The sequence below is a fragment of the Nothobranchius furzeri genome, chromosome 14, assembly GCF_043380555.1.
Source record: "Nothobranchius furzeri strain GRZ-AD chromosome 14, NfurGRZ-RIMD1, whole genome shotgun sequence".
Taxonomy (NCBI): Eukaryota; Metazoa; Chordata; class Actinopteri; order Cyprinodontiformes; family Nothobranchiidae; genus Nothobranchius; species Nothobranchius furzeri.
The window spans coordinates 47,997,789-48,016,737 of NC_091754.1; the positions used below are offsets into that span (position 1 = coordinate 47,997,789).

An 18,949-nucleotide genomic window follows, 5' to 3' on the forward strand; every position below is an offset into this window, starting at 1 on the left:
ATCTAGCCAAGTCAATAACAATCCTCTAACACCAGTGTCATCATGCTATACGAAAAACAGTGGCAGCTTCTCATTCCTGAGATTACCACGAATCCATCGATACCAATGGTCCATGACTGGGAAGGAGCTGAAATATCCACACAGAGTGAACCTGTTTTTACTGCGAGGTCCGCAAATTAATTGGCGGCTATTTGATCTTGATGGTGAAACTAAAGGAGTTTAACACTGAACACCTAACATGAATGCAGATTCTGAGAGCTAGCTAATATCAGCTAAAACTGTGTTCTGCTGCTGCTGCTCACCTTCCTTCTTGAAGAACCTAGTCAATACTTGCTTCTGTTCAATTAACTTTTTCTCCTTCTTTTCTTTTCTTTTCTTTTCTTTTCTTTTCTTTTCTGGAAGCCAGATTTCCCTTTCTTGGGAAAAGACATGACTGACTCTCCTGCCTCCAGCTCTAGCTGTCAGCATCTGCGATGTCTCATAGCTGTACATGCGGCCGTGCAGCCCCTGGCCGCTGGTGTGGACTAAACCACTTTACACATTTTTAAGGGGTGATAGATGCCTCAGAGATTATTCAGTTATTATTTTTAATGCGAACTTATGTTTCTTAACCTCTTTATCCAGGTAAAGGGACGTTTATTAAGACATTAAGTAAGTTGGGGGGGGGGGAAACAACAACAATAAAAAAAATTTATTCAAAGCTGTCTCAGGGCCCCTCCCTGCAGTGGGCCCTGGGTAAACGGTACCCTCCCCCCCCCCCAGTCCGACGCCCCTGCATGGGGCCCCTTACACTAAATTTTCGACAATCTTACCTTTAACTGTATTTGCGAAACTCTCCCCTCTTCTGACATGAGTTATTTTCCCTTTTTATTTAGTCCTCCACTTTTCCTCTTTTTCCTGTTTTTCTCTTCCTTTGAGTGCCTTCAACATTTGCTCTGCTTTCTTCTTCCTGTCAGTGCTCCTGTGCTTTATCCTTAGTTATTTTTTTTTCTATTTTCCATTTTGGTCTATGTTTTCCTCCCTTGAAAGATTTTCCATTGTCTTTCCTTTCTGCTTCCTTTTGTTGTTTACATAGAAAAACGACTCACTTTCAGAAGTGAAAATAAAAGCTTTTATGAAGCATGCTGCCTCTTTCTCTTATTGGAGCCACTAGGATAACTCCATTTCATGCTTCATGTTTTGACTATTGCTTTGAGTTTGTTACGAACGCTCCCGTCTGTCTTCTTATTCTTATTTGTGGTCTTATGGCACTTGGCAAACAATAATTTGGTGCATTGCTGCCACCAACTGGATTGGAGTGGAATGACTACCAATCACTTCGCTGTCTTAATAACCCTGTTATGACCATAATTATAACAGGGCCGCCTGGTATTGTTTTAATCTTGTGGCTGTAAAATTGTAATAAAAAGTGCAAAGTGTGTGTAACTCTCTCCTTTTTTCAGAACAACCTCAGCTTTCATGGTTTGTGTTTAGAATTTATTACTATTAAAGCCTTTAAAAAACAGCTTAAAAGTGAAAAAAGAAAAAACGGATTAGAATTTTTTACATTTATTACTGAACAGGAACTTAAAAATTACTGGGCAAACAATTTAAACTTTGAACTGTAATGCATCTATTCTTAAAAAATTTGAACCTTGGTATCTTTTTTAGTAGTTTTTAAGACCATTTATTTTGTAAACTTTCAGACGTTTTTATTTGATGTGGTAGACCTTGAAGCAGTTTCTCTCCAGCTGCAGGCAGAGTCCTGCACACATCACACTGCCATGGGGTGCTTCTCTTGCACACCGTGCTATACCAAAAACTTTTGTTTTAGCAAAAATAATTATTTATTGTAAAAAGATAAATAATGCTGGAATGAAGCTAAATCTTACAATTAGCAAATAGTTGAGGGTTGTTCAAATAAAAAAAATAAAATATAAAGACTGAACAAATGTTCATGTCCTGGTTCACTGGAGATCTGTCCTTCTTCGTGGTCACTGTCTTCAGATATGAGCCTTCTGGGACACCTAATGGATCGTGTTGATTTTCTTTGAGGCATTTCCATAATTTCATGCTGGCTTTTATAGTCTGCATCTGGATATTACAGAGCTGCATCACATTTAAGTCGTTAGGTAGTCGGGCTCTCTAGAAAGTGTGGTTGCACTGTAGGTGGAAGGTGTGTTACCTTGACTGGGTGCTACAGTCTTTCTGCAGTTTGTCTTTTGTTCTTATCACATCATCGGTGTCGAATCCTAAACTTTACCAAATTACTTCTTTTGGAACAAGCTTCTCAAGGGCGATTCTAGCATCGGGGCTTAGGGGCACCCAGAGCGATCAGCCAGACATACTACGTTTAGCAGTTTTGTACATTTTAACACAATTTAATTCCCATATATTGAAAAAAGGTAAAACTTTTTTTCTCACAAATCAAATAAAAGTTTGATAAATCACAAACTGTTAAACAGATTCTGCTATCAGTGCAGAACAATCTACTCCAGGTTTGTCTAGGTCAGTGGATCCAAAGCTTCTCTCCACAAAGAGCCCTTGCCTGTGTTCAAGACAAGCCAGCTCCCTTTACAAACAGACTTATAACTCAGAAACAGAGCTTTTTTTATACTATTGGGTGTGTTATCAGGATTTAATTAATGACAATTTTACAGATAAAATCTTGGTAACCAAAAGTTCAGCACAGACTAAATAGTGGGGATTCCCTTGGTGGGTCACAGACCCCAGACTGGGGGCCCACTGGTGTTGTAGTTTTATAATAGCATCAGATTAAAGATGTTCCTGAGTGGGAAAAAAATGGGTGGACATCTTTCCTAATCAGAAACCATATAGGAACAAACTTCAGCTTCATCTGAATTTCAGTAACAAAATTACACTAAAAAGACCAGTTATATATTTTTTAGATCATTTTGTTTACTTAATTTCCCACTAATAACGTCAAATTTAAAAAACACCCAAACTCTTTTTGCTAAAGTTTTTTTTCTTCTGAATTTTCCAACTTAATATGAATAAAATTATGCTCTTTCAAAGATGACAAAGCTCTTGCAATGGATATTTAGGGAAGAGGTCAAAAGGTCACTGACTTCTCTGAAAAAAGTCAGATCTAACCTAAAAATTCTGACTTATCATATTCACATTTTTTTTGTCCTAGAGGGATGGGCAACTTTGTTAATTTTCTTGAATAAATTGTTGGTTGTTATGATAAAACTGTCAGATACATGTATCATATAGGAGACACACATAGTGATTTTTGAGAGGTGAAACAAAGTTTATAGGATTTACAAAAAATCGCAATAATTGTTAAACATAATTAGGCAAGTGCATTATTTTGGGTACCACAAAAAAGGAATGAACTCAATATTTAGTAGATCCTCCTTTTGCAGAAATAACAGCCTCTAAACGCTTCCAATGAGAGTCTGGATTCTGGTTGAAGGTTTTTTGGACCATTCCTCTTTACAAAACATCCAGTTCATTCAGGTTTGATGGCTTCTGAGCATAGACAGCTTTCCTTTAGCTCACGCCACACATTTTCAATTATATTCAGGTCTGGGGACTAAGATGGCTGTTCCAGACTGTTGTACTAGTTGCTTAAAGTCTGGTTTATGCTTCTCCGTCAGCTCCGCAAGGGACAGACATGCACGGATTGACGGAAGCGTTTTGCTCTCATACTTCTCCATCTCCTGGGGAGTGTTGCAAAGCAATTGCCCGGCAGGACCACAGAGGGCGTAGCGCTGTTCTGTGGTATCCTGTCATGTATCGGTCCAAGATCGTGTGTTTATGTTGTGTTTTTGTGTATATAAGACTTTTAACACGGACATATTTGTCTCTCATTCTCCCACCTCTTCATGCGCTCGCCACCTCTAAACCCACGTTTCCTGTCATTTCCGTCCACAAATAAAATGCTTGCTGCGCATCTTTTCACTCCTCCAGTCATGGGAGAATTAAACGTTCATGTTTTTAGAGTTTTTTTCGCGAGGTATTCTTCAAGCTTCTCTGTGTCTGCTGCTAGTTATCCTCGGCTCTCTATATGTTTTTGAGGGCGCAATGGCGGAGCTGTAAACAGCGGTGTCCTGACCAATCACAAGCTTGCGTAATCCGTCTCGTTCGACGGATGTTTAAAAAAGTGGGCTCGACTCCGTACGTACTTGCGTGCCTGCCGGAGCCCTACGCAAGGACGAATAATGGTGTTGCGTGTCTCCACACTGACGCAGACGGAGAAGCATAAATCAGGCTTTAGGAGATCTTGAGCCATTTTAGATACATGGACAAAATAGTTGGTACCCTTCGGCCAATGAAAGAAAACCCCCACACTGGTCACAGAACTAACTTGAATCTGAAATTAGTAATAAATAAAAATTCTATGAAATTTATCTAATAAAAGTCAGACATTGCTTTTCAACCATGCTTCAACTGAATTCTTTTAAAAATAAACTCATGGAACCGGCCTGGGCAAAAATGCTGGTACCCCTAAGTTAATATTTTGTTATACAACCTTTTGAGGCAATCACTGCATAAAAAAAAATCCTGTAACTTTCAAAGAGACTTCTGCGGTATTTTGGCCCTCTCCCCATGAGCAAACTGCTACAGTTATCTCGGGTTTGAAGGGCGCCTTTTCCAGACGGCTTGTTTCAGCTCCTTCCAAAGATGCTCAACGTGACTGAGGTCCGGGCTCATTAGCCTTTTTTAAAAGACACACCATGCTGGCAAATCAGAGTAATACTGCCACCAAGGTGTGTCTTATGAACGTGCCGTGGGCGATGTGGGAATTTTGCAGCATTTGTGCTGCCACCCTTGGTAGTCATATTGCTCAGTATTTCATATTGAACATGAAAGTAAACATGGCCATAGGCGTCATTTTAACCGGGGACGCCAGGGACATGTCCTCGGCAAAATTTGTGATGGGCAACTGTGTCCCCCCCACTTTCAAAAAAGCCTGCTGATGAGGATTTTTGTTTTACCAGCTCAGATCTTATACCAGGGGTCGGCAACCTGTTCCCATCAAAGAGCCATTATTACCATTTCCCACGGTAATTTTGGACGGACCTTAATAAGCAGTGACTTAAGTGAAGCAGGCAGGTCGCGCTAGAAAATTTCATTTAAAAAGACGTCATAAATGTGTTCCCCCGTCATTTTTATTTATAAAATATGAAGTAAAAACTCACAATTTAATTTTCATTCATTTGTCATTAATATGTAGTCTACAACCGTGCGTTAAGTGGACCATCTTCCAGTAAAAGCAAAGCATCCAGCCCACCTCTCCAAATGCGTAAAATGTGCATCAGCCGCTAGTTAGGCACGCCGCGCGCACCATCAGCTACGTCAGCCCAGACAAGCGCAGAGCAAATAGAGAAAGAATAGAGGATAATTCTGTCTGGATGTGGATGGAGATTACATTTTACAGCAGCCTGATCATCATTTAAATACGTAAACCATCACCTGTCTTCTAGTCCATGCCATCAGCACTATTTTAATTGGTCTGTGTGTGTGTGTTTTCCACTTCAAACACTGGTCTAACCAACCAGACCAGCGTGTCCAGTAACATATTAATGTTACAATTAAACAGTTTCACTTCATGTAGGCTAGGAACATTTCACCTGCCGTGGCCCGACCGCTTCTGCTCCACATAAACTTTGTGCGTGATCAAATGTCTCTACAGTGCATGAGCTGAAGAGGCTATTCTGCCTCAGACTGGATGCGTCATGCGTCTCCATACGGGAAAAAGCGCTGTTCAGCCAAAGTTTCATAATTTCATAAAAAGAACATTTTTCCAAGTGACACATCCCTCAGAGAGACCAGGTTTCCAGACTGTTTCAGTGGGAGGAAATCTTATCGCTTGCACCGTGGTTCTGCGCTGCGCTGCGATCCCCTCTGCAGATCTTCAGCCGACTGTCCACCGTGTGCGCTCCGAGCCGCGCTGAACACAGTGTCCAGTATAAAGCTCTGATGTTCTGATGGGAATCATTTCTTGATGGATTTAGTTACCTCCGCGATGTGCGTAACGATTAAAGCAGCTCATCTGTGTGTGCATCAGTGTGCGTCGGGGTAATTCTTTCAAAACAACCAACATCCTTGAGTTTATCCGTCAAAATAAAAGTCAAATGTAAATATCTGTAACCTGCCATTTAACTGTTTTGCCTTCCTGTGAAGATTGTTGCAAAGAGAAACAATTAAACTTGATTAACCCCAGAGCCACGCGTATAAGCTGTACTTCGTGACTGTAAATGAGGGGGAAACGATTTAATCAGATCCTTTTCTTTTCAACATGGTTTAATGTAGTTTCATTCAGTACAAACTTTAGTTGCACCAATCTAACGAGACAGAGCCTGGATTTGTATTCTGAACAGTTTAAACTGGGGAAGGTCAGAAAAGGATCCGATCAATTTGTTTTTCCCTCATTTACAGTGACGGCGATAACGGTGCAGTGCGCCTGGCTCTGGTGTTAATCAAGTTTAATTTTATCTCTTTGCAACAATTTTCACAAGAAAACAGAACAGTTAAAAGCAGGGCTTGTGCTGACCGGATAGTTCCCGTTTTGGCCGTTTGACCGTTTATTTTGACGGAGAAAGAATAGAAAGAATTACCCCGACGCATGGAGACGAACTGACATTGTATTCCACTTAAATTGCAGATGTAGCTAAATCACTCAAGAAAAGATTCCCATATGAACATCTGAGCTGGACATTGCTCAGCGCTCGCTGTGGACCTAGTGCAGAGCTGAAGATGTGGAGAGGGGCTTGGAGCGCGTCGCAGAACCAGAGCGCATGCGGGAAGATTCCTCCGACTGAAGCGAGACTTGTCACTTAGAAAATGTTCCCTGATTATGAAACATTGGCTGAATAGTGCTTGTTCCTGTCTCCAATGTGGCAACACATCCAGGAGCCGTCTGAGGAGAAGCCCAGAATCTCACATCCTCGTCAGCTCAGGAAGCGCCTATGATTACGCACAAGCGTGACCCGTCAACCCGGTCTCACAGTAAGACCGGGTTGGGCCTGTTCAGGTTTACGCAGACAGTCTTTACATTTAGAATTAGCTTACAGATATAAAATTAATGCAGTAAAATATAAAGCATTTTATTTAAATATCCATTCATTATTTTACAAGCACAGAGAGCCGCATCAGATGGATGGAAGAGCCGCATGCGGCTCCAGAGCCGCGGATTGCCGACCCTTGTGCTAGCTTACTTTATTGTGCCCAGCAATTTTTAAACCCCACTCAAGTGTATGGTTATTGTCCCCAGCAATTCTGAAAACAAACTGACGCCCTTGAACATGGCAATAAGTTTTGCTTTAAACAGAATCAGCTGTGATGGTAAACTGGAGTGATGAAGAGCTCCGGGAGCTTAAGAATAGTCCAAGGTTTTCCTCTTAGCCATTCTTGGGTGTTTTTAACGGTATGTTTTGGGTCATTGCCCCGTTGCAAGATGCATGACCTGCGACTGAGACCAGACTTTCTGAAACTGACCAGCACATGTCTCTCTAGAATCCCTTGATAGTCTTGAGATTTTCTTGTACCCTGCACAGATTCTAGACACTGTGCTAGATGCAGCAAAGCAGCCCAGAACATACCAGAGACTCCTCCGTGTTTCACAGTAGGGACAGTGTTCTTTTCTTTATTTGCTTTATTTTCTCGTCTGTGAAGATAGAGCTGATGTGCCATTGTTGTTTCATTTGTCCATAGGACATTCTCCCAGAAGCTTTGTGGCTTGTGAACATGTAGACTGGCATATTCCAGTCTGGTGGATGAAGAAACACTGCTCCCCAAGCTGAGGTCTTCATCATGATCAATGGGCTCATCTTTGAAATCCCCAGACAAAAGTTCAGGGGCTACAGCATCCACAACCACGTCTTCCCCCTCAGCAACGACGTATCATCTTCTTGAGCAATGGAGGGGCATAAACCTGAGAAGGCACAGGGTAATGAGGCAGCAGGTATACCCCTGGTTAGAAGTGTATCTAAGGGCATTTACCTTAGGATGACAGTCCACAACGCTCTGAACCAATGTCTGACGAAGAACACCGTGTCATAAACTTTCCATCAACAGGTGCAGGACTTGGTAGGTCTCAGGCTTTCCTCATGAATACGTGCACCTTGTTTACCTCGGGGTTAGATGTCTTGATGTATGGTTTACAGCAGGACTGTTGTCAAATAGATCAAACATCAAGGAAACTTGTTGACCCAAGGCCTTTTATTCTATTAGATTTGGCTCACAAACTAAGGACACTCAAAGGCTGAAGTGGAAAGCTACAGAATTACACCAGTTTCTGTTGTACACAGGGCCAGTATTTCTCCTTATGAGGGTTAATCTTCTGCCTATAACAACTTTATGTTGTTTCAGTCTATCTAGTCCTTCGTCTGCCTCTCTTAATGACTTTGCATTTAACTAACTTGTCTTGTTTGTTTGTCTGGAAATAATATCAGGAGTTCTATTTGAAGATTATGTGGGCAAGTTGAAGAAGATGGTTGGAACTTCACACCATCCACTGGCTTGGGTTACTCATCAAATGTCTGAGATGGAACGTTTTACAGTGAGGCCATAACCATGGACCAGTTTCCTCCTCCCTGGTGGAAGTAGTTCAGTATGAGGAGGCGGAGCTTTTAGCAGTGATACCAGAATCAAAACTTCAAGTGGGGGGATGGGTGTGTAATGCATTGCTTTGAATGGAAACATAGTTAAGTCTCTGGAAAACTTGCTTTGTCTTTAGAGAATATGAATGGATGGAAGCTTTGACAGTCTGTTTTTTTCAATGTCTTTTAAATATTGTAGAAACTTTTTGTATTCATGACATGGAAATGAGGCAGTGTTGGTCAATTCTTGCTTATATAAAAATTACAAGTAAAAAACTATTTTGTTTTTCTCTTCTGTTAGCCTCTCCATGTATTTGGTTTAACTGCCTGCTGAATAGCAGTGGTGCACAAAGTTAAACACAGGTTTTCACATCTTTATCATTTATTACTGGTGTTTAGATTATATTTGTGGCAAGGTGGATAAACGAGGGCCCGGGCGGGATTCGATCCCCAGACTCCCGGGTGAGAGTCATACGCTCTAACCAGTCAGCCAAAGGGACATCCCAATGGCCAAGTAGCCAGGGCGCATGATCAATAGGGACATTGTGACAGGACGCTCATACTGTCACATATTGATATGTCTTGTGGTTTTTCTTTTCCAGACAAATATTCAGTAGTTGAATTTATCCAAACCCGGGAGATGGAGCTTGTGCTCACGCTTGGTGATAACTGCTACTGGCCCAGTTCTCAGCAGGGTATGGCCCTCCACCAGACCATCAACACATTCTGGACTACAACTGGGAGCAGACGGAGGTCCACATGGTAGGGTTGCAACTTTTCTGCTTCCATAATTCTGTAGGTTTTTCCACTCAGCGTGGAATTAATGTTATGGAGTTTAGTGTTAATCCCTCCATCTCTACTGTCTACGCCTACATTTCTGACATCTGTGTGAGCGGATGTGTGTTACTGCTGTAGTTCTGTCATTCATCATATGAAGTGATTCTGAACTATTTGGTTTGGCCGTTACCTCTTTGCTAGTAACCCTAATAATCACTAATGTGTAGTGCATCATTATCTACAGAGCGCTATTAAGGCCACAGAAAGGTAAAACAAAAGCAGAGATGACCTCAGACCTTCAGAGACATGTGGTCAAAGGCCTTTTTGGCATAAAAAGTATCATAGTACCTTTTTCTTCATTTTATACCCTTTTAGGCTCTGTTTAATATATTCTGTAGCAAATAACATTTAACAGAATAGCACAAGTATCGGCCCAATTTAATTTGGATATTTTTCTTTTACTTTAAACTGTGTCTGAAAACAGAGTGTCCGACTTTGACCCCCAGGAGGTCTAGAAGAGGTAGATTTGGAGAAAGGCAGGCCATCACCACCCTCCAAGAAGCTTGTTCCACCTTCTATCATACTATCTCCCCCCAGAGTCCCTGTCACCCAAACTCCACACCAACTTACACTGAGCTTACCACCTACAGGTGGCGCCCCCTAGCGGTCAGAACCTGGTATGGTCACGGGATTTTTGCTCAACCACCCTCAGTCAGATAAAATGTAACCAAACACAAAAAGATATTTTAACAAACACCAGTGAATTTGTGTCTTTCCTTAATGATTCATCTTATTTGCTACTTACTTAATATGAGACACACAGACAAAAAGATTTAAAGTGGCAGGAAGTAAAGACCAGCATAACATGTGTGAGGACCTTTAGTAAAGCCAGACCTCACCGTAGAGATTGAAAAAATTTAATCAAGTTTCAATGTTCGTCATGTGACCTGGATGTCAGTTTGACTAATTTCACCAGAATACAGAGGATACACAACCAAACATGTCAAAAGACCGTGGGCATTTCACACCAAACAACACAGTGACTAAAGAGCCCTATAGGCCCACTGACTCATTACAAGATTATACACACCTGTGATGCTAATTAGTGGACACACCTTAAATTAGCATGTCCCTTTGGTCACATTATTTTCAGTCTTTTGTAGGGGTACCATCTTTTTTGTCCATGTCTGTTTAATGAGTTTTTTAAAATCTGTTGAAGCATGGTTAAAAAACAATGTCTGACTTTCATTGGTTATATTTCATATAATTTTTATTTATTATTACTTCTGTCAGCTCCCAGAGCTCTTCATCGCTCCAGTAAAGCAAAACTTATCGCCACATTTGCTTTGGGTCAATATTGTAGTCAGCTGGAGCTCGGCACTAATTCCACATGTGATCATGCCGCCTCTCTTTGTTGCTCCAGGGTGTAATATGCATTCACAAGTCCGACTTTGCAGCAATATAACTACCAAGGGTGGCAGCACAAATGCTGCAAAATTCCCACATCGCCCACGGCACGTTCATAAGACACACCATGGTGGCAGTATTACACTGATTTGACAGCATGGTGTGTCTTTTAAAAAAGGCCAATGAGCCCTGACCTCAGTCACGTTGAGCATCTTTGGACGGAGCTGAAACAAGCCGTCTGGAAAAGGCGCCCTTCAAACCCGAGATAACTGGAGCAGTTTGCTCATGGGGAGAGGGCCAAAATACTGCAGAAGTCTCTTTGAAAGTTACAGGATTTTTTTTTTATGCAGTGATTGCCTCAAAAGGTTGTATAACAAAATATTAACTTAGGGGTACCAGCATTTTTGCCCAGGCCGGTTCCATGAGTTTATTTTTAAAATAATTCAGTTGAAGCATGGTTGAAAAGCAATGTCTGACTTTTATTAGATAAACTTCATAGAATTTGTATTTATCATTAGTTTCAGACTCGAGTTAGTTCTGTGACCATTGTGGGCTCTTCTTTCATTGGCCAAAGGGTACCAACTATTTTGTCCAAGTATATATATTTACCTCTGTTGAGGTTTATATTCACAAGATGCAGCCAAAACTTTTTTTTTGTGTTATTATTAGTCCAACTCCACAAACCCAGAGATGTTTTGTAGACTAAGTTTGCGAGAGAAAGAGCAGCCTACGTCTGCAGCAGTGGGAGGAGCTGGGCTTTGCTGCTCATAACAGGCACTTCTGATTGGGAAAGCACCAAAATTCTGTACAAAGATATTTCTTACCGCTGGTCCAGCGGCTCGTCTCTATAGTAGGTGGAGTCTGCTACTAACACGCCAGAGTTATAGAAAGGAGCTGACCCACTCAGAGCAGCAGCAACCATGTTAATTAAAGGTTAAATGATCGCTCTCTAGTTTTTGACGGTAACAAAAATAACAGGGTTTTAACAAACTTCCTTGGTTGATTTTAAATACAAAACTGTGCAATTTGTTTTTCAAGTATTTTCAAGGAATTATACAGAAATTAAGCATTTGCCATACCTTGAAAACACCTTATTAAAATTCAAGCATTTTCAAGGATTTCAAGCATCCGTACGAACCCTGTGTGTGGAGACTCATGTGTGTGTTTAAATTTTTCTTGAAGCTAAATCTTTGTCCACAGTGTTCACAAATAAAAGGCTTATCTTGCACATCTGAGTCCACACCTAAGTGGACACTCATGTGCAAGTTTAAACTTTTCTTGTGGCGATAACTTTGTCCACAGAGCTCACAGGCATAAGGCTTCACTCCTGTGTGGACTCTCATGTGACTGTTTAAATTAGCCATTTTTATAAATCTTTGTCCACAGTGCTCGCAGACAAAAGGCTTCTCTCTTGTATGGATCCTGATATGTTTTTTTAATTTTGACTTTTCAGTAAATCTTTGTCCACATAAATCACAAGAAAATGGCTTCACTCCTGTGTGGACACTCATGTGAATGTTTAACTTACCCTTTTTTCTAAATCTTTTTCCACAGAGCTTGCAAGGAAAAGGCTTCACTCCGGTGTGGACATTCATGTGACTGTTTAAATGAACCTTTTGGCTAAATCTTTGCCTACAGTGCTCACAAGCAAAAGGCTTCACTCCTGAGTGAACTCTCGTGTTTGTGTTTAAATTTGATATTCTGGTAAATCTTTTTCCATGGTCATCACAACTAAATGATTTTTGTTCTGTCTGGACTTCCCTGCACGAGTCTACATGTTGCTTCACTCCAACACATTTCTTATTACTCAAACAGCCTGAAGACATTATTGCTGAATGACTCGTCACTTTCACGTGTCTCTGGAGAGACCGCTTGTGCAAATATCGTTTACCACACTCATGGCAGCTAAAGGATTTGTTTGCAGTTTTAACATCTGACTCCGCAGACCTGTTCTTATTTCTGTCGTTGTCTCCATCTCCAGTCTCTGGCTTTGACAGTTCAGAGTCTAGATTCACATCATCATCCTCTTCTTCATCTCCACTAACTTCAGTTTCTGAAGAATCAGGTTCATGAGGATTCAGACCTGGGTTCCTGCCAGTTTCTGCTTTCATCTGGTCAGCAGAGCTGCTGGTTGAAACATCTCTGTCTTCTATTTGCTGCTGATGAATCTGTGAGAACAGAGGCTTCTCTTCATCATCCTCACTCTTTATAGAAGCTGCAGTGAATGAAAACCTGGCATCAGTCTCCTCCTTCAAATGGAGCTGCTCTCCCTCCAGACTGATACAGAGTTCCTCCTGTTCCTCCTTTATTTGGAGGTGTTCTGGGTCCTGCTGGTCCATACCAGGACTCTGATGTTCAGGAGCTTCTTCTTTAACCATCACCACTTGAATTACTTCTGTAGGAAAGAAAGAAACTCATGAATTACCAACTGCTGTAACTTTATACTCACACACATAACCGTTGTATTAATGTGTTACGGTTGCCAGTCTGGCCAGTGAAGAGCAGGAGCCAGGATCATCCAGCTCTAGTGAATGAGCCTGACACCGCCCCTCCTCCTCTCTCCCGGGCTGCTGAGGAGCACAGCTGAGCTAAATCTTCCTGATGAGCAAACACCTGTATAAAAAGGCTGTGCCTTCAGCAGTCTGGGAGGCAGCAGTGCAGGGGTTCTGCTGTCCTCCCGGTTTTTGTTTGTTTTCAACCCCTTTCATTTAGATTTGTTTGAGTTTTAAACTGTGGTGGTTTTTAACTCTAAGTGATAAGTTTTGGATGATCCAGTGGGATCTTTTTGGCTGTTTGGTTTTAAGGTTAACTTTGTGCAATTTTACTGACCTCGGTTTTTAAACACCTTCGTGTGGTAAAGCTTTTTAAAATACGTTTTACTAGGTGTTTTAGTCAGTGTATAGTTTTGGGAACAGTTATCAACTTTGGGATTTTAAAACACCTTCTGTTCGGTTAAGCTTTTAATAAAAGTTTTAACCAGGTGTTTTATAGTTGATAATTTGCTGTGTAATGTTAACCTTTTAGAGAGATCTGTTTGCTTGTGTTTTTAATACCTTTTAGTTACAAATAAACCCATTTTAAACTCCTCCGCCAGTTCTTATGTTACCCCCATCCTTCACATTTTTACAACACCTGTCAGGGACGTAACAAATGCTTTGAGTTGGTGAGATCAGAACAGTGCATGTAATTGAGAGAATGTTTGTTGTTGGTTTAGGGTCCAGGGAATGGCAGAGAATGTCTCGATTAGCAGAGGATAACCCTTAGCATTAGCAACTCTACCACATGGCAGAACTCCTTCAAGCTTTGAGTTTTTTGTGGAGATAAAACATCCACGCCGCAGAGCAAACAAGTGTCAGTGCTGTTATCCAATCCGTGGCAAAATGTCCAAATATCAGGACATATGACTCCAAATCCTGCCGTGTTCAGCTCTTCTCTGATCGACCGGTAAATCTGCACCAGGACACCTTAGGCCGCAGCTCGATGATCGACTTTGTTATTTCATCTGATCTGTGGCCGCATGTCTTGGACACTTGGGTGAAGAGAGGGGCAGAGCATTGAAATGACCACTAGCTGCTGGTGAATTGGCTTCGATGGTGGGGGTGAATGCCAGTCAAACCTGGCGGGCCCAAAAGTATTGTGAAAGTTTGGTGGAGATGAGATCCGCAGAGTTCCTCAAGGCTCGGGATGTTGTGGGGCTGTGTTGGTTGACGTGGCTCTGCAATATCGCATGGACATCAGGGGCAGTTGCCCTGAACAGGCAGACCTGGGTGGTGGTCTCCATATTCAAAAAGGGGGACTGCAGGGTGTGTTCCAACTACAGGAAGATCACACTCCTGAGCCTCCATGGTAAGGGCTACTCAAGAGTTCTGAAGAAGAGGGTATGTCAGATTGTCGAACCTCGGATCCAGGAGGAGCAATGTGGTTTTGTCCTGGCCGTGGAACACTGGATCAGCTCTATACCCTTAAGGGGTGTCCTAGAGGGTGCGTGTGTGTTTGCTCAACCAAGTAGGTTTTCTGGGCATGTCCAACCGGGAAGAAACCCAAGGAAAAACCCAGGACATGCTGGAGGCACTATAGTTGTTTTTACAAAAACAATGCTGTCAATTTGCTGCAACCCCGTGGAAGCATCAGGGAGCCTTAGGTTGTTTTTAAGTGGTCAGACCATGGTGTAAATGTGGCGCAATCATGTCCTTTTTACAAAATATTAGGCAACAGCGGTGTAAAGGAAGTTTGGGGGCGATCCCTGCACTGCTGCGGACTTTCGTTTATCTTGGACATAACTTGCATTTTATTGCGATCGAAGCTGCGCTCATTAAGTTATTTTGACAAGCTGCTCTTAAAGGTGTCTGTCCTAAATATTCCTGTGCAGTTTCTGATGATCTGACATCCAGCTCTAATGGAGAGAAGCTCCTAGAGTGTTGCATTGCTCCAGTTTGTCATCTCAGCTGATTCTGATTACAAAAGCAAACCTTATCTCTGGGTCGACGTTCTGCTCGGCAGCAACTCGCCACGTGATTATGACACCTTCCTCTGTAGCGTAAAGGTGCAATGGCCCTTTATGAGACAGACTATTACAGCAATATTAGTACCAAGCGCGGCAGATAGAATGCCGCAAAATTTGTGCATCACCATGCCGCGTTTGTAGGACACTGTTGCAGTAATATTACGCTGATTTGCCAGCATAGTGTGTCTTGTAAAAAGGGCTTAATGATGTAGTAGACATTTGTAATCATTATTTGGGCAGTTTAGTGGATCCAGCTAGAGGTAGATTGTCTACCCTGGGACTGGGGGATCGAGGTTCAAATCCTGGTTGGCTTTGAAAAAATGGGACCCAATGCCTCCCTGAGGGAGGCTACTCTCTCTTTTACCGGGGTAAACCCCAACGTAACGGCGCCTCTCAGTGGGGGCAACTCCAGTTTGTGAGTGGTGGAGTGTCTCAAGAGTGTCTCAAGGAAACTGGTTCCAGAGCCAGAGCCATGCATCAAGGTGAGTCTGACTATATATAGTCGGAACCTCGCACACCAACTCAGGCTCCTTCCCCACCAGAGGGGTGACATTCCACATACCCAGATCCAGCTTCTGTAGCTGAAGATCAGACTGCCAAGGTTCATGCCTTCGGCTACCACCCATCACACATTCCCTCAAGGTTGATTTATGCTTGACGCATCTGCGAGGTTCGCATGGCTCTGCGCGGCAAAATTGCGTCATTTTAACAACCACGTTTCTCCGCACGGCCCAAAATTTCCGCACCGCGCACCTAGGAAATTTTCTAACCACGCAGACGGTCGGACGCGGAAAAACATGGCGGACTGGCAAGAACTAGTATGGCAGAGGTTCGTAAATACAGACATTTGTATGATTCAACTCTCAGAGATCACAGTTCTCTCTGGGATCTCAGAGATCCCAGAATGTTTCATCTATCTTGTAATTTCCATTTTGTATTTTGTAATTTGTATTTTGTAATTTGAATTTCTTTTATTGTTGATTTATTCAATATATTTACATACAACTGTACAATGTTCAGCGCTTTGGGCTTCCTGACAGGGTTGCGGAAGGCGCTTTATAAATAAAGCTTTGATTGATTGATTGATTGATCACCGTGATCAACATGTAGTTAATAATTCTTGGAGAGAAATAGCTCGCACTGTCGGAAAAGACGAGGACGCTGTTAAAAAATGCTGGAATGCCATGTTGTAAACAACAGTAATTTTTACTTCTACTATGGTGTGGTGTTGGATGCATGCTGTAGAGCTCCATGCTGCCCCCTACAGTTTGGGAGAATATTGGCTCACCGCAGAAACAAGCCGCATGAACCATAAACGCTGCAAATTGTGAAGCGCGTTCCATCCGCGAGCCGCATCACCAAGCGGAAAGTAATGCGTCAAGCATAAAACAAGCTTCAGACAACTTAGCCTCTAGGATCATTGGGACACTCAAACTCCTCCACCATGGTAAGGTGGCAGACCAGGGAGGTCATTTCCAAGCAGCATTTTTTAAAATTGACTGCTCACTTCACATGGACTCACACTGGCTAAATAAACAAACTGTTTACAAATACAGAATTTGAAAACATCAAGTGCAGCAAAAAAATAAAAAAAGAGAAATAAAGAAAAGAAAAATGTTACTGCTGAGACCAGAATGTGAACCTGCGCAAAGCTACATGCCAGCCCAGTACTCTATCCACAAGACTACCAATTCTGTTACATGATACTTGTTACCTATCCCACATGTTCTGAGCTGTCCAGGGGAGACAGGTTTCAGACCAGAGACTAGCTTTTAGGGGAGGAGCAGGGCTTGATGTTGGGAGCAGGAAGATGGAGTGATGTACAACTAGGGCTGGAAGATATGGACCAAAACTTATATCTCAATATATTTTAGCTGAACTCCAATGTACGATATATAACTCAATATTTATTGTCCTGTAAAACATTTAAAAGTTAACTCCCTTCAAGCTGTCTTGAGAAATTTTATACATTTATTCATCAGCAGATAAATGACATATTGATTCTTGTCAAACAATACCCTTAGTGCCTATTCTCTCAGTCTGAGCTTTAGAAACACTGGTACAGCTGTCTGTTAACACACATGTAGGTTTATATGGTTTTACATGGTTCATTTTATACTGTATTTGTAACTATTTTTAATGTAAACTGGACCTTGAGCCTGTCTTAAAGTATCTCTCAGTTGAAAGCTAGAGATGTCTCAAAGCTCCCACAGACACTTTTAATTATAAATCTATAATTAATGTAAAATAATTTTAATTCCACCTATCTTTCACAATATTTTCATACATCTTTCACATTATTTCCAGTATTTTTTTTCTTGTTCAGAGGAAAAAAAAGTCTATCAAGCTAAACTCATGATGCAATTGCATCTACTGAAGATTACAGTCATGTGGGTCATGCACCGTGGAGTTATTAGGGCAAACTTGGCAGGAATCTAAGAATATTGACTTGTATCAGCAATCATATCGTAATGACTCCAGGTGTTTTTCAATGTCAAGGAACGTTGCCTTGATGTCTTGGTCCCGCCCCGGTTGCTTAGGAGATACGTTATCAGGAACAGCCAAGGCGAGTTCCAATGTTCGTGTTCTATCGAGTCGTCTGTTCTCAGTTTGTTAGCCGTTTAGCTAGCTGAGCAAGGATACATGGGAGGAGCCTTTAAGCATGGCCTTGGTCAAAAATTTCCCAGAATAGAGCACGGTATTTTCAAAAGGATGGCCGAAACAAGACACCGTTTCATATGACGTGAATCGGTACTCAGTCGGTTCTATGGGCTGCATGGTGGCGCAGTTGTTAGCACTGTTGCCTGGCAGCACGAAGGTTGCAGGTTCGAAACTTCGCTGCGGCCTTTCTGCGTGGAGTTGCATGTTCTCCCCATGCATGCGTGGGTTTCCTCCGGGTAAGTAAGTAAGTAAAAGTTTATACTCCGGTTTCTCCCACAGATCACAGTATGCCCTATAGGTTATAAATTGTAAATCGCTTTGGACAAAGGCGTCTGCCAAAAATAAATAAACATAAATATAAACATATGGAATTCGGTCAGTGCCTTAAAGGGTATTGAAATTGGTACCTATCCCTAATTAGGCCATTTCAGGAATTTCAAAATAAAATTCTAAATTTGCAGCTGAAACAAAAACATGCATGAATGAAACAAACAATGGGTTTGGGGGTATTTTTCATGTGGAAACAATATTACATGCCAAAAAGCTCCAAAAATTTGATTTGTATGATATGTCCGCTTTAACTGTTGATAGACATACAGATATCAAACCTGGCAATCAAAATAATTGTAAGGTTATGAAGTTCGGAATTTTCAGCTCCACACAGCTGCCCCTGTACACAGTAACACCCGTGTATAAAAGCCAAGGTCGGGTGTTCCTCAGACTGTTTACATTCCAGGAGAAGAGTCCGAAGGAGAAGAAGAACGCTTTTACTTAATCAAAGTACTTTATTTGTGATTAAGAAAATTAAGCAAAGCATATGTTGATCGATAATAATCAAGTGAATGATCTGTGAAATAAATAGGTCATGATTTATGTTTAATGAAAACAGGACTATTGCACAGACAGACTGATCCTCATCTCCATAGAAACGCATGACACATTGTTCCAACCAATCAAAGCCTTCGGCTGCCGCAAGAGAATCTGGTGTTGACTTAAAGTGTCCAATCCCGTTTACTGAAACTTAAAACAATTCAGAGATATAAAACAAGGC

At 41.7% G+C, this 18,949-nt stretch overlaps 1 protein-coding gene across 1 annotated transcript in view; it reads right to left on the reverse strand.

The window, feature by feature from the left end:
* Positions 1-10,227: 10,227 nt before the first annotated feature.
* The window catches only part of LOC139062659 (zinc finger protein OZF-like), a 28,628-nt gene continuing 19,906 nt past the window's right edge, over positions 10,228-18,949 (reverse strand). The window contains exon 3 of the mRNA XM_070544170.1: positions 10,228-13,128. Coding sequence (XP_070400271.1) covers positions 11,828-13,111 — 1,284 coding nt within the window. The 5' untranslated portion in view covers positions 13,112-13,128 and the 3' untranslated portion in view covers positions 10,228-11,827. The remainder of the gene's footprint in view (positions 13,129-18,949) is intronic.